Below are 15,775 nucleotides of genomic sequence, written 5' to 3' on the forward strand. Positions count from 1 at the left end.
TTTGAAAAAATCATCAATGTTATAATAACTAAAGAAAAACGTGCTTAAATACTGCGATCATAAATCAAATCAATAATCGCTTTGATATCTAAATCTGAAATAAAGTGATGCTATCAATAGATTTTGCGAGACGGAGGTCATCTTTCTGAGTCGCAATGCTACGACGACAACATGAAACACAGCTTGGAGGAGATACACGTGGTGAGTCACAAACAAAATTCCTAAGAGCACACGCAAAGCTTTGCTCCTGCGGTCGCCCCTACCCGATCTCTCAATTTCAATTTGCATGCCAGCGCCGCCGATGAATTGTGAAGTTGTAGCGAGCAATCGGAAAGGCAGAGGAGCACACTTAAAAAGTTAGTGGGCCCATTCGTGATTTCTTGATGCTACGTGAGCATCAATTCAGTCCACGCATTCCATGGTCATGTGACGTCGTGTCATGTACGAATCAATAAACAAATAAGTAAATGACTACGAGCAGTTGCTTGGCCAATGCTCCTAGCAATTCTCAAGCGTGTTAGTTAAACTGATACTCCTATGACGTTGCGGGTTCACCGAAAACAGAAAGAAAATGCCAACAGCCACATTTTCCTGCGCCAGAATTGGAGGCCATTGTCTGTTGGATCCTCGGATTCGAACGGCTACGAATGCGCTTAATCATGTGTGGTGGATGATCGGGCCTGCCAGACCAGTTTACCAACACCCTGGGGTCAGAGCAGTTGCTTCTTCGACTTTACTGGAGAGGAAATGACAGGTGGCAGCTGATGATCCACTCAACTTTATCAACATCTTCTTTACTTGTCCCCACCCCAACTGCGGGCACACGGGGTTGGGTTAAATGTGCCGCAAGCAACAAGGGCTTCACCCAATCTTTGAATTCCAGCAACCGAGACTGGTGAGGTGAGACCTAAGGCTCCATCAGATCAAAATCAAAATCATCCACCTGCTTCTTATTCCCCATTTCACATGCTTCACAATTCACACTACTGTCTGTTTAGTTGAATTAGGAATTTGATCATCAAGAAAATGATAACTTTTTTGCTGGTTATTGTCAACCATACCATCTCATTAAGACAAGGGAAGAATTACTCCAGTTTTTCCATCCTTGTGGTTATTGACTTGATTATTTTATTTTCCTTATTTTTTTGAATGGCAGGACTGGCATTTGATGATAGGTAATTAGGTATCTCCCAATTCAGAGAACCCGTGGTATATTTTGAAATCTATATCTATTGCAGAAGGGGTTTTTAGCAGAGACCCTCTCAATGGCTTCTAAACTTCTCATTCTTTTTTCTAAATTTTTGTATTTATTTTAATACATAAAAAAGTAGTGGGTTATAACCAACCCTATGACCAATCAAACTTAAAATTTAAAATATTTCCACTACCTACTTCATAAACCGTTTATACTTTGTTATTTATACTTTAAATCTTTTTTATTCCTTAATTAAAGACAAATGCTCATTCGTATGCTATTTTAATACAATGTTACATTCTTATAATTAAGAGATATTTATCACCAAACTAACCCTATAATCACCCCTACAAATGAGCTTTGCAAATTACAATCACGTTTCAAAAAAAATCACAAATGTGCAACTAAATGTAGAGTACAACTGAATGTAAAGTTGAGGGGATAAAGTGCAGCTAAATTTAAAGTTAAGGGGTTTACTATATTTAACCCTAAAAAAATCCCAAGAACGGAACAAGTAGTGGGTTATAGATTTTTGTCTAGATTTTTATATTTATTTTAATACATAAAAAGTAGTGGGTTATAACCAACCCTATCACCAGTCAAATTTAAAATTTAAAACTTTCTCATAATCTACTTCATAAATCGTTAAATATATTTATACTTTAAATCCTTTTTATACTTTTGTATTTATTTATATTTTAAATCCTTTTTACTCTTTACTTAAAGACAAATGCTCATTCACATGCTATTTTAATACAATTTTAATTCGGAAACACACAACATGATTAAGAAACAGCAGAACCAACATGATCAAGTTTTGAAAATACACTTAATAAAAAAAATCAAATCCTACCTCCTATTACTTTTTTTTACCACTACATACCACCAATCAGCAATAGACACCCATTACTACCACTACTACCATTGCCCCCTTCCGTACTCTCTTGTTTTCTTTTTCCTTCTCCTTTCTTCTCATTCTTTCTCTGTCCTTCCCCTCATTCTTTTTTTTTCCTTCTTCTCCCTCTTGCAATTGGATCTGGTTGCGACGAACGAGAAAGAAGAAAATAGTGAATAAGAAAGGAAAAAGGAGGGGACTAAGAAAAGAAAAGAAATGGAAAGAGAAGAGGACTATGGAGGAAAGATGAGAGGTAGTCATATGTGGAAGCGGTGGTGAGTGGTTGTGATAAGAAGTTTTTAAAAAATTTAAAAACATTTCAATAAAATTTTAATTTTTAAAAATACCCCAATAAATGACTTGAGTGACAAATTTTTTACATACAATATTTTTTGAAAAAACACCCAAAAATAATATAGGATTAGCATTTATCATTACCATTTCAATTATCTAATAGTTAGAAGTTAAAGCACCAAATTGACAAGGAAAAATACCATAAACCTCCATTGAGATTTCTTTTAATATCACCTAACATCTCTAAAGTTTTAAAAATATCACTCGCCTCCCTTACTTTTGTTATTTGTGTAACAAAATTTTAAAAATTCATAATTGCCATTTTGTTTGCTAAATAAAAACACTCCTAAACCACTTTATTTATTCCAAGAAAATTATCACCTAAAAACAATTTCTAGTAATACTACCACATCACAATGTGCTACAGTTCATAAAAATATAAATTTAAAAATAAAAAGATATTTACAAAGAAATACGTTAACACAAATTTAACTTTATATGCTTAAAATTGATTTCTTATGAATCTATATTTTTTTTCCAACTTATTTTTAACATGTGCCTAAACTTTTAAATTGTACTGCTCATTATAAAAATCAAATCAAAATGATAAAGAAATCACACCTCACATATTGCAATAACAAAAAATAAAAGATAAACAGAATTCAATTTACTATAATTTACAAATAAAAAGTTGCACAGTCATCCAAAAAATGAGTAAGAGAGAATGTTAGAGAAGAGAGAAAGAGAAGACAGTGATTTTTGTTTCTTATTTTTTTAAATTTAGATTTTCATTTATTTGATATGTGAATTACGTATCAAGTGTGAGCTAATATAGTTTTTTTTTTTTTACAATTATCAGGAGAGGTAAGTGATATTTTCAAAACTTCAAGGGCGCCAAGTGATATTAGAAGAAACCTTGGGCGAGGTTTCTGATATTAATTTCGACCAGGAGAAGAAACCTCAAAAGTCACTAGAAATTCAGGGACAAGACATGTAATTTCGACTCATCCCAAATTCCCAATTGCAGTTAAGGGGGAAAAAGCAAGAGAGAGAAAAAAATCTCCGAGGGAGAGAGGGATTATCGTTTCAGTCTCTGCAACGCTGAAAATAATCTACTCTCACTGATAGCAAAAGCGCGATTGGTGAGTTTTGAAGCCTTGAGTTCCCGGTGAAGAAAAAGATACCGAATGGATATTCGACCTGCATTTGGAAGCATTTCATCATACACTTTAAGGCCTGATTCAAGAAACAGAAACGCTTTCAGTTTTATACCATATTGCTCAAGAAAAGACTCCAAACGACAGCCCCAGCAAAATGGGAACAACGACGACGACGACAGAAATGGAGGTACTTTTATCTTTCTAACATATACAGTTTTATAACTTCGATGTGCTTTTGGTGCTAGCGTATTTGTTTATCAAGTTTTTAGGCCCCGGTGGTTAAGGACCTTTTTAATTTCCTCTTAAATGAATGTTCGATTCTCACCATTCCCACAGGCCTTTATGAAAAAAAAGGACCTTTAGCTAAATGGGGAGACTAAATTCGATATGTTCTTGACGGAGGGGGTTCATAAAAGGTTTTGGTCTCTTGGATTGTCAGTGCCCACGTAGAAAGGTCACCGTAATTTTCTCTCTGTATTGGCCATTACTTGGAAGTAGGAACAAACAGATAGACAGGAAAGAAAGGATCAAAGAAAGAATGGAGTATATATTTTTTGAATCTCTACTGTATGGTCTGGTCGAGTTTGTAGTTAAGCCCCGATTCATGATGGGTATATACCGTTTATTAGGAGTTCAATGCAATATATTTACCTAAATTCTGTGGACTTTTAAGTAGTGTCTGTGAATACTTTTAAGCTTTACAGGTCTCAATAAATGAAGCATTAGCTTGGTTGTTCAGTCCATTAGGCCGTTCAAAAAGCAATTAATCAAGTTTTGCTGCAACCAACATCTCTGCTTTACTCATTTAGTTTATGGAATCGGACCAATTAATGACGCATTTCAAATGTTTCTGATGGCATCTTTTGATTGTCTGTCCTTTTCTTTTCTTTTCTTCTTCTTTTGTCTGCTCAACTCTATCGCAAGATGTTGCTGAAAAGACCTTGCAGTTCATGGTCGTGCAAAGTCATCTCAGTTTGTAAATTAGTGCTTCTGCTATCCCTTCTTTTTCCCTAAAAAAAAAGAAAGAAATGGAAATTTGGTTATTTTTAAACTTAATTGAAGGTTAAAAGATGTATGATCTGATAAAATCCCACTTTTTTGGCATTTTTTCTCTACTAGTCCTTTTCTCAATCTTGGAATTTCACTTCTTATATTTCAGTATAGCTAATTCTCTCAATAGTATATGGAGCAGGGTACTTTGTTCTTGTAATGCTTACACTGTAAGTTAATGTCCGTCTTTGTTGATGATCTCAAAGCAATGAATCAACCTGTATAGTCTTGAAGATAAAGTCATTTATTGATTGTAATGAAGTTAGGATGCCATTAAATTAGAAAATGGAATCACTAAATAGAAACTTAGATACTGAAATATATTTGATATGAGTATCTGCAGACAAAACTTTCCATGTGTCAGGTGAATTCCGTGTTTATGCCTGCCACACTTGTTTCTATGGTATCAGATTTATCCAAAATTGGAGTGTGTTTGAAATCAGCACCCGGAGATATGTGTTGCATGGGCTTTCCTTCTATTGTATGCTAAATCCAACTGATCAAGGATCCAAAGTAGCATGTCCAGATAAATTTAACAACTATCGTGGAAGTATACATGCAAGAATATATACGCATCTGAAACCATGCTAAAGAACAGATCATTAGTATGCTGTATTACTGCCATGTTATGGTTTCATGAACTTGTTGGTGAGTTCTATGAATAAATGAAAACTATCTCATGGTTATTACCAACAGTACGTGATATGATAATGAAAGGTTAGGACATGTTTTTTTCTGATTACATATCTAGATTGGTACCATTTTCTCTGTAACTTAAGGTGCATATAGTTGCACGTATATAGGAATTTATGTTGTTACGTGGAGACTGGATGGTTCTTTGGTAGTGGCTTATTGGTTCAAGATTTTGCTCAATTGTAATCGAGCTGTATTCTTAAGAGGATTTAATTAATGGCTACAGGTAAAAGAGTGTTTCGTAGGAGATAAATAAAAAGAGGTATAAAACAGTGCTGAGCTGACATGGGACATGTTAATTGCTCAATTGCTTTTAGTGTTCTTAATTAAGTATAGAATGGTAGACAGGTTGCAAGTTGAGCTGACACGGGACATGTTAAGACTGGTGAAGAACTATTGGGAAGAAAACTAAGATGCCTGCTATATATACTTGGAGAGTGTGGTTGGAAAAGCAGACTTCCAAGGTTTGGAAAGTGCTATTTCAAAGAGAAACATTGGAAGTTTGGGACATTTAGTCATAGATTAAGAAAAAAGATATATTGATAGAGATTTAATAAGAATTTCTTTTATCATTTTATTGGAGGAGAGTTGATTCATAAGTTGGTGGACAAAATCTTATACACCTTCTCAAGTGCAGGAGCTTGTAAGTCTTCTAAAATTTGAAATCGCTCTTTGTACATGTAGAATTGATAAGTTTAAGATTTTTTCTCATTTCATATGCTTAAACTGCCTGCAAAATTACAAGGAAGAATTTAGCATTGATTGTACTCCTAATTATTTAGGTGACAAGTTCTCAACTGATTGGGACAAGGCCTGGTCAAGTTACAGGAAGCGAGGGAAGAAGACCCTGTTTTCACAGTTTTCTGACAAGTATGTGAGCTGGAACCCCAGGCGTTCTGACTACCCACTGTCTGAGGAAGTTGATCCCATAAAAAGAACAGAGAAGTCAAACCTCAAGTTGTGGACCAGTCAGAGTTTCACTCTTGGCGGTGCTATTCTTATAGTCACGCTTCTTTTGATCTACACCATTCTTGCACCAATCAAGTGAATTCATTTGACTTTGTTCGCTACTTAGAAACAACTTTGTGCTGTAATGATCCATATTCAGTAAGCGAGTTCAGGAAAGGATCATGTAAAATGTAACTTGATGCAGCAGCTTCTGTGAGTAAATATGGTGAATCTACTGTTTTCCATAATTTGTTTGACCTTATTTAAATTTTTAGTGTCTGCTATTGAAAAGTTAGTTTATGGCCAGTCATTTTTCAACATTGCTTCGATTGATCCGGTCTACATAGTGAATTGTCACTGCCAACCAAAGTTGATTGTTTAGTGGTCTTACTATCTATTACAGAGGGAAGATTTCCTGGTGGAAAGTATGATTCGGTGGCTACCATTGTTTGCAGAAAACAATCACTTACTACTGTCTGCCAAACTGGAAGATAAAGTAATGCCTTCTGGCAAGCCCTGCTTGTTGGGAAATTTTGTCTGAACTCTTGCTCATGTTGTTTGATGAATATGATTTGAAGCAGAATATCTGTGAGGGACTTTTTGCATTACTTCATTAATTTTATGTTTCTTCCTTGTTTTCTTTTAAACTTAACATGAGAATTGCATGACTTCCCTCCTTACCAGTATGAGAGATTTCTTTCTCTTTTTATGTTTCCTTGGGGTGGAAAAACTCCCATTATTGGGTCTGAGGTCAAAATTTCAACTTGTCAAGCTCATATTATTTAATTCAGCAGGGTAGCATTGAAATTTGTTGTATGATCTCCTGCAAATAATCACTTCATTATTACGATTAATTATCAGTGATTCAGATGTTGTTGGTCTCCTGTATGTCTCTGTGTCTGTGTGCCTGCTCACTTATTACATCTATGACTGTAAATAACTTGTTTTCCATCTTTTCTTCTTAATTTTCCATGCACTTGTTCGCAAAGTAGGTTTTGCTGATTGTTGGTAAGGAAAAATCTCCCAAGACAAATTTAGAAGCTGAAATAATTAATGTGCTTTCCTGTCCATGTCCTTTTTCTTCTTCTCTCCCTTTGTGCCTGCTTGATGTTTTCGGTTTGTCTTATTCCTTTTTCCGTTCTACTTTTTTTCCTGAGGGACAACATCTTGGCCTGTTTGCTCATTTTGACTGGCATAGCTTTCAGGATCCTTTTGATGAAATGCTTATGTCTTGCAGGAAGTAGAAAAACTCAGAAATCGACTGAGCTTGCTTGGCTCTGGAACACGTGTGGGACACTCTTCAGGTAACCAGTGACACGCTGTCTACTTTTTCTTTTTTTTTTTTCCTGGGGGTGGGTGGTGGTGGGGTCAACCAATGAAGACTCCTATATTTGAGAAAACATAACTAATAGCAAAGTTATTATTGTCTCTTTTAGGTGGATTTATGGCAGACCACTTGGAAGTTATTCATATTCTGAAGGATGGCATCCATGTGCATTATACTTTATGCATTGTGTGTTCAATTGACCTGATTGAATACTCAAATTTGATTGCTTGTAGGTAGAGCGTGCAGGTTGTGAGATACTTGTTTGAGTAGTCCTCTGGAGATTAAGCACTTTTAGGAAGCAGGTATCTCAGGTATAGTAGAAGCTATGTTATACGGACTCTTCATTTTGTACTAGAGTACCCATGTACACAGGACTCTCGTACCCGAGTCTGAGTAAGATAAGAGTACAAGAGTGAGATTGACATCTTAATCATCAGCATTTAACTTTTTTGAACTTATTTATTATCACATGATTTAAGCAACTTTGTTTGTAGCATATCAATTGCTATTTAACTTATTTTTAACCCGAGCAACTCTTACATAGTATATTTTCTCTAGAGAGAATTAAGTTTAGTTTAATATTTTTTGCAAGGGCAATTGATAGGAAGAACATTATAATTTAAAGTATGCATAATTCTAGAAGTTATTCCCCATTAATATTGATAGAGGTTTTTCGTGTGCTTTGGAAAATCCTAGAGGATATCTCTGTAACAATGACAAAATTGAGGCAAGCTCAGTGTAGTATATACTTTATGATGAGTTTCCATTCTGTATAAAGGTATACATATGTTTGCTAGTATTTTTCCAACTTGTTTCTTCTCCTAACTTTCTTCAAAATGCAGGTAATTATTGTTCTCAAAGATATTGTTCTCCGCAGATTTCATCTGTTTTATTCATCTACATCAATTTTGAAGCTGTTAGAATATCCATCTGCACGTTTCTTTAATGCAGCATCTCTATTTTCTCTCATATCTGCTTATGATATGATGTCTCCTCATTGTAAAGGGTAAGCTGACTTCAATGGCCCATACTGAAGAAGTTACTAAAGTCCAGAAGAAGCAGTTGTCTCAGCTCCCTCCACAGCAAGGCCAGGTTAAGGTTGAGATTTTCTGTATATCATGAACTTCTCGACTGAATGGTTCCAAAGTTGATACAGAATACAAGAGTACCAAGAGGATGAATAGGAAAGTTGTGGTGCACTGGTAGTTGCATGCAGTAAAGGAGAGACTGTTCATCATGCATCACGAGGAAGGTATACTGTTAAACCGGTTTTATGCTAGCTAGCTCGGCATGATAGTCAGGAACAACCCAGGGATGATAGCAGAAACACGGCTATCATCACATCGGACCCCGGGATGATCACGTCCGTCATCTTGTGTAACCAAAATTTTCCGCTCCAATGTTATTATTGATCAAAGTTTAACCAGATTAGGGTCACAGTTTTCATCACTGGTGAACGAACATCATCTGCAACATGCTCTTTCACCAGTCCGGCACCCTGAAAAATGTGGGTTCTCTCCCATGTGCTGCTATTACTTAAAGAGGACGGTGTCATCTTCTCTCAAGTAAATCATCTTTAAGGTTTCTGTTGTCGTCCACCTTGTAACAGTGAGGGAAAGTACTAAGAGTCTTCGGGTTTTCTTGTGGATTGGTATCATGGCACTTTCTATACTTCGGAAGTTGGTGTAAAGAAAACAGAAAAATCATCAAGTGCGGCGAGCGCAGAATGGTAGAAACATGTTAAGTTTTTTTTTTTTTTTTTTGTCGACGGAGTGGGGTGTCCGGGTCAAGTCCGTAAAGGCGGCCCGACTAATCCCCACTTCGGCCCGGCCTAGCGCCCCAACCGGACCTAGCACGTTGAAACATGTTAAGTTGAATGGGTAATAGAAACAGTTAAAATGGACTCTACTGGGCAGAAATTTTCTCGAATAGAGTGCCTATTACAATGCTGATAAAGCCGAGGAAGGAGTTAATGAATGTTTAAGTGCATGTAACACTGGATCACTTGACAAGTCAAGCTTCAACTGATATATTCCTGTAGGCCGCGGCATAAACGAGAACATAAAAGAAACAATTTCTTCTGAAAAATAACCAAACTGAATACCTTTTCTTTTTTTGCATTCATATTCATCACTACTGTTTAAAAGGCATAAATGTCTCCTATGCTTCGTACCAAAAAAGCAAAGGAAAAACCACAAGGGTTCCCAAGTATCTATTTGTAAATGTGTGATCTAAAGGGGAGGTTGAGTTCTGCAATACAAGTGCTAACACCACAGACACGTACGGTCATGTACCGCATGTATCATTCATTCATTTGAGGCAGCATTGGTCACAGACGATAGCGGACATCATAATCAAAACTGCATAAAGAGGCCTTTGGTGGAAGATTTGCCTTTCCTTTTGTCGTCAATGATGCAGCCACTACATTTTCTTGGTTTTTAGGAATCCGGAATGAGGACTTATTATTTAAGGGTTGAAAATTTGGCCATCGACTTGTCACTAGATGGCTGTATCAAGATTACAGTCATTTTCCTACCGAAAAAAGGGCCACAAATGATGATATTTAACTATCACATGCTCCATCCTATCAAAGTTGTAAGCCAATTCCTCAATGAATAGACATCCCTCTTGCCCCAACGGAGAAGGCAAACCAAGAAAACATTTTCAGGAGACTAAAGAAATCTCTTCTGGACAGCTCCGATCCATTTGATCGCACGGAGTACTCCATCTGTGTTAACCGGCAGACAAAATCCAATGTAACCTCGATATAACAACAAAATCGAATAAAAGTCCACGAAGGTGAAAACCATATCCAGCCCAACCGACAGATGAGAGACTATTGGCTTTAGTAGAATGTAGACTCTGCCTCTTACCAAAGATCAAACTCTATCACTTGGTTCATTGATTTGAAGTGATGCTCTCGATAAGCTTGCTTCCAGTTCATCCAACTCATCCACGTCCAAGTCGTCGTCATCATCGTCATCAACATTGTCATCAGAAAGCGCTTCAGCAGCTTGGGCAACTGAAGTTGAAGAACTTGGTCCGTCTGTAGTAGAGACTTTGTCACCCTAAAAGCCACAATCATAGTATACAATGTCAATAACGCAACAATAAGAATTTTGAACAAACAAGTGAACCACAGCGCACATTGGGACAACATAGAATCATTTACAGTCCTTTGGAATGATGGATTTTAGTTCAATGAAGAATTCCAAATTAATGGATTTGCAATTCTAATTAGTCAGAATATTTTGTTTGGCATAGGTTTTACCAAGATGAGAATTAATATAGATCAAAACAAGTTGGGGTGAAAATACAAAATTTATAAAATGTAGGGGCGATTATTGGATAATTCCCTTTTCTTTATTCTCCAACTCCAAGCAACTGATTGCTCTGGATGCCTCTGTTTCTTCTCTTTTCCAGCAATGCAGGAGGTGGTGACAATCATGATGACAACATCACTACTCTCTCACCCACACACTTGCATCCACCTGAACGCATTTTAGGGTCCTCATAATCATTTTTGTTTCACTTACTCTATATGCCCCTTTTGTTTTTGCTGTCCGGGGATGGCCATCACCGGCAATCACACAAGTTCGCATGTCTGAACTCGAAGAAAGCAGCAGGGGCCATAAAATAGTTGAATTAGAGAGGAAGAAAGAAAGGGAGGATTTGAAATAACACCTATTTCATTAGTTTTAGCTCTCAAAATCCCTCTTCCAGCTGCTGTATTTCAAATCCAGATATGGGTTAAGTTATCCAAACAACAGAAGGTATTTCGGCAAAGGATTTCAAATCCAAATCCACCCAATTACCCAAATCCTTCAATACAAAGCAAGGTCAACAGGGATAGATTGGGTCATCACTAAAGCAAGATCACAAGCCACTGTAAGGCCCACAACCAGAAAAGGAAGACATGATAAATGTAGGAAATTAGATAATTATTTCCGCAAATATACATGGGTAAGAATAAGCTATTATTTCCTCATTTCTTTTTTCATTGTTCCCCCATTTCTTGAGTTCCTTTTCAATGCAGGGCATCTTAGAAGTCGTCCTTCAAGTTGTCTTAGAATGGTAGTTTAACTGCAATTTGTTTCCTGAGGTGGTTAACTAATGGATAGAAGCTACTTCAGTAGCGCACTTACCATGTGCTTCATTAAGCAATTTTTGTAATCTGTCAATCAAGGATGCCAATAAAATTTCCAGCCCTAAACAGTCTTTTAGCTGCAGCAGTACTTCATGCTCGTTCCTTTTTTCGGGGGTTTTTTTTTTTTAGGGGGGGGGGGGGGGGTTTAAAAAGTAAGTGCTCTTTGATGAAAAAAAACCTTTGCTTCATGTTTGTACTTCACATTTCTATGTCTTTGGGTGTGAAAAACCTTATCAGAACCATACATTTTTATCAATGCCAACCTCCGTCTATGCAACCTCAGCAGCACACAGACAAAGATGCACAATTATATCCAGAGACAAAAAAGTATCCGTACCAGTAATGATCACGCTTGAAAGCCAGAACACAAGAAGTCTCAAAGTAGCCTCAAGAAAATAAAACATGCTGACAAGTTTAGCATACCTTTTGTTCAGGAACATCCGACTCTTCGTGTCTCTGGTACCGGTCATAGGCCCCAACATCATCCACAAACAAGCTAGCATCTGACAGGAACAGCTCGCGACCACTACAGCATTGGTAATCAGACATTCAGTGAGTAGTTACAGTACTGATAGTGTTTGTCTACCCACAAAAGCAACAAGGCTCAACAAAAGAGGGGATAACCAAGGTTGATACCTCATACGATCATTTTTAGCCCTATCAGCCACCTGAGCAGCTAAGCTAGCATCTCTTTCCTCCATCTTTTTCTTCTTCCATTGCACAAAAAGCTCAGGAGTCATAGGAGTTGTAGTCGCTACTTTTGCACGCTGGTTATAAAAAGTATACACTTGTCAAGAATAATTCCAACTTGAAATAGCAACAGGAAAGCCTGTAACTGAATGGGAATAAGGTCTTTCCAGTTTACCTGATCTTCAATCTCCTCTTCAATAGATATTTTCTCAGTTTCTTCCTCGATCAGAGCCTTGATCTGAGATTTTAGAACATATCCAGGAGGAAGAGCATGTCTGTAATGGCAATCTTTACCACCATTTGGGCACACCCAAAACCAACCATATTGCTTTTTCTCCACTGCTTCCAAAAAGTATTTACATACCTGCCAATAGTTTGGACATGAGTATGTAAGTTATTACAATCTGCTGTTCCATGTGTCACCCAAGGAATATAGAGAAAAAAGAAAAGGAGTAATATTTTGAAAAGCTTGGGAAAATGCATATACCGGGAATAAATCACCCCTTGCAGATTGGGATTTATATATCTAACTAATAATCAGAAATCTTGAGATATCCTTTTTGGCAAGCCTATAGCTCTCATCAAATTGAAAAAATGTTGTTTATGATAACATCATCATTAATTAACACAAAATAAAACTAGTATTTTTGACTTGCCACATCAGCTTATAAACATCCACATTAAGTCAAACAACCAGGAATTGGAACACATAAACTCAAAAGGATAAATTTTCATTGCTCATAGACAGTTTAAATGATGAAAGTTTTGCAGGTTTGGACCGGTAGAATCCTACAACAACACAGGAACATAACTACCAACTATGCAATACTTTGCTCTTCCAATGCCATCAATTTGCACAATGCTTGGACAACTGCAAAAAATCTCAATCTTTTGGCGCGAATCCAGTTTCTAAACCACCTATTTCAATTTAGAGGGGAGACATTTCTCCATGTCTAAACAGTCCTTGAAATTTTCGTCCTAACCTGAAGTAACCGTTTTAACATAGTCTTGCCACCAAGCCTTCTTTTCAGAGCAGGATTACAGAAGTTTTATCATGCATTTGTTGCAAAGACATGCAGGTTTTGACTGATTTATGAAAAAAAAAAAAAAAATTCAAGTGCATAAGAACCCTCTTACAACAAAGACCAAGAATATATTTCGGGAAAAGAGTATTTTTCAAACAATGACAACATTGATCCAGATAAATGATAATAAAAAGATGAATAAATCAAATTAGAAACTTTCAACCACCTGCGATGCCAATTAAGGATACAAAAAAAGAAAAGACTAATTAATCAACAAAATTTGCATCAATAGGACACAAAATGAAATTGTATCAAAAGGGAAATGTTGAAAATCATAGTTCTAGTTCAGAGCATCATTCAAATGTAAACTATGGACCAATGTAAACACATCAATGGGACTAAAGGACTTACTATATCAGTTGGCTTATTTTTATTATACTCGTTACTTTTCGACTCCACAACCTTCTCCAATGTCTCCTGATCCCAGTCAGCCATTGTATCTTCTTCTTTCCCTTCAAACCCAAAGAAAAGCATGGAACATAAGTCAAACCCCACCGAAAGGTTCGAGGGCCAGGGAGGAAAAAATGGGGAAGGGGGGATTAGAGCTATGATAAAGCATGCATATAGTAGGTTAACCTTTGAAAGATTTTGACTTTTGGGAGAGGTTCTCGAAAAATATTAATGCAGCACTTAATTTGGAAGAGTTTAAAAGGTGGTCAGAGAGCATGCTAAAAATTCTCTTGAAAAATTTTTCCACAAGTCCCTACAAACAGAGGGTAAATATTTTTTTTTGTTTACCTTGATCACGCGTGTCGCTGTAGATATCAATTTTCTCCCCCTTCCTTTGAACATTCAAATCGTGTGAGAACTTGCATTTAAAACCCTTGGCACACTGCCCCACCTTAAAATACTCGCACAATATTGATTTTGGATCAACACCTACATGAGATCATGAAAGTTACCCCAAATTAACTTTTATTCTAACGCAAATTCTATACAAACATTAACCAAAGAAGAAGACCCTTTACAAAAGGATTATTCTGTTTAGCAAAACTTTGAATAGCAACAAAAATTACACAGAGATACTTAAACCATTAGAATTAACATAGGGAAAAAGGACAATTTGGATAATTACCAACGGGTACTTTAGGTTGACTGACAGCAACTTTGAATAAATCATTCAGCTCCTTCTCTTTAGCCTTCTCTTCTTCCATCTTTTTCTGTTATTTAATGAAAATCATGGTCGATTACAACTAACGATAGAAAATGTGCATAAAAGATACGAGCTTTAATTGAAGATACACAGCACAGAGAGAGGAGGAGGGAGGAAGGGGAGAATATTACCTTGGCGTTGATTTTGGAGGTGTCAGGTTTCGGCTGGACGGATTGCTTAAGGGATTGAACGTATTTCTGGACATTTTTGGACTTGTTCTTGTTTTTGAGACCGAAGGTCTTGTCCTCGACTATCTTCTGCTTCTTGGCTAAATCGGTTTTTGATGGCTGCTTGGGAGGCATCTCTTATTTTCATCCAAATCCAATCCCTCCGCCGCTTGTTAATTAATTTATACTGATAAAAGTATCCCTCTTAATCCCGCCTGCTATTGTACATGGGAAGGTGGGGTTCTCAGTTTTTCTCTTGTTATTTTTAGCTGTCGCAATTGTCTGCTTCACCGGTTGGCAGGACAGGGAGTGGCCGGAGAACGGAGACGGATAAATGCTTCAGCATTCAGCTGTGTCTGTGAAAACCGAAAAATAATAAAAAAAAAACTAAAAAAGAAAACGAGGGTGACAATTGGGGTTCTTATACAAGGGTTTGCTTTCCAGAAGGTGCGTACGTTGTTTACTCTTTAGTACTTACCCTCTTCTTTTGCTTCTTTTTTTCCCCCTCTTTTTATTTAATCTATCCTTTTCCCACCTTCCCTACACTAAAGTGTTTAATCTCATCTCAGATATAAACATCCGCAAGAATCACAGAATTTCATGGATTGTTGTCCTCCTTCATGACTAATTATTATTATTATTATTATTATTTTCAAGTCATTCTCCAAAGAAAAATTTGCATAAAATTTCATTTTGTTACCTTTCTCAATTTTAGTATACGAAACCTCTATCTAAAAAAAAAAAATTTTAAAATTTTAAGGCGTTGAAAAGTTTTTTTATGTGGCGGACACCGAGAAAATAACAAATGTTAAATATGTTATTCGATCTTTCATTTTTTAAAAAGAAAGGGAAAAAAGTGTAACACAATCACTTTACAGTTTTAAGGAAAAATAGCAAATCCATTTTGGTTGAGTTCATATAGATATAAACAATAATAGTTTTTTTGTAAACCCAAAGTAGTTGCTAAAAAG

General features: G+C 36.5%; 2 protein-coding genes across 11 annotated transcripts; one reads left to right on the plus strand and one right to left on the minus strand.

The window, feature by feature from the left end:
* The first annotated feature begins 3,379 nt into the window (after positions 1 to 3,379).
* On the plus strand, positions 3,380 to 9,300 carry LOC113695194 (uncharacterized). Of its 9 annotated transcripts, none has more exons than XR_011816679.1 (6): positions 3,380 to 3,731; positions 6,070 to 6,461; positions 6,639 to 6,731; positions 7,473 to 7,539; positions 7,796 to 7,873; positions 8,568 to 9,300. XR_011816679.1 is itself a non-coding variant. In XM_072054356.1 (2 exons), the coding sequence occupies exons 1-2, from the start codon at positions 3,572 to 3,574 to the stop codon at positions 6,333 to 6,335; spliced, it is 426 nt and encodes a 141-aa protein (XP_071910457.1). In that variant the 5' UTR covers positions 3,380 to 3,571; the 3' UTR covers positions 6,336 to 6,541. The 9 variants fall into 9 exon arrangements, 1 of the variants encoding a protein (XP_071910457.1); XR_011816680.1 differs by having other exon boundaries at positions 6,070 to 6,448; XR_011816677.1 differs by having other exon boundaries at positions 6,639 to 7,539.
* A 707-nt stretch (positions 9,301 to 10,007) lies between these two features.
* LOC113695195 (zinc finger CCCH domain-containing protein 11) lies at positions 10,008 to 15,388 on the minus strand. Of its 2 annotated transcripts, XM_027214212.2 has the most exons (9): positions 14,769 to 15,334; positions 14,560 to 14,644; positions 14,223 to 14,363; positions 13,836 to 13,936; positions 12,575 to 12,763; positions 12,346 to 12,476; positions 12,133 to 12,235; positions 10,436 to 10,630; positions 10,008 to 10,290 (listed from the first exon to the last, which is right to left on the minus strand). In XM_027214212.2, the coding sequence occupies exons 1-8, from the start codon at positions 14,937 to 14,939 to the stop codon at positions 10,442 to 10,444; spliced, it is 1,110 nt and encodes a 369-aa protein (XP_027070013.1). In that variant the 5' UTR covers positions 14,940 to 15,334; the 3' UTR covers positions 10,008 to 10,290; positions 10,436 to 10,441. The 2 variants fall into 2 exon arrangements, with proteins under 2 accessions (XP_027070013.1, XP_027070012.1); XM_027214211.2 differs by having other exon boundaries at positions 10,008 to 10,630; positions 14,769 to 15,388.
* Between the last annotated feature and the right edge of the window lie 387 nt (positions 15,389 to 15,775).

Source organism: Coffea arabica, chromosome 6e (genome assembly GCF_036785885.1).
Source record: "Coffea arabica cultivar ET-39 chromosome 6e, Coffea Arabica ET-39 HiFi, whole genome shotgun sequence".
Lineage (NCBI taxonomy): Eukaryota > Viridiplantae > Streptophyta > Magnoliopsida > Gentianales > Rubiaceae > Coffea > Coffea arabica.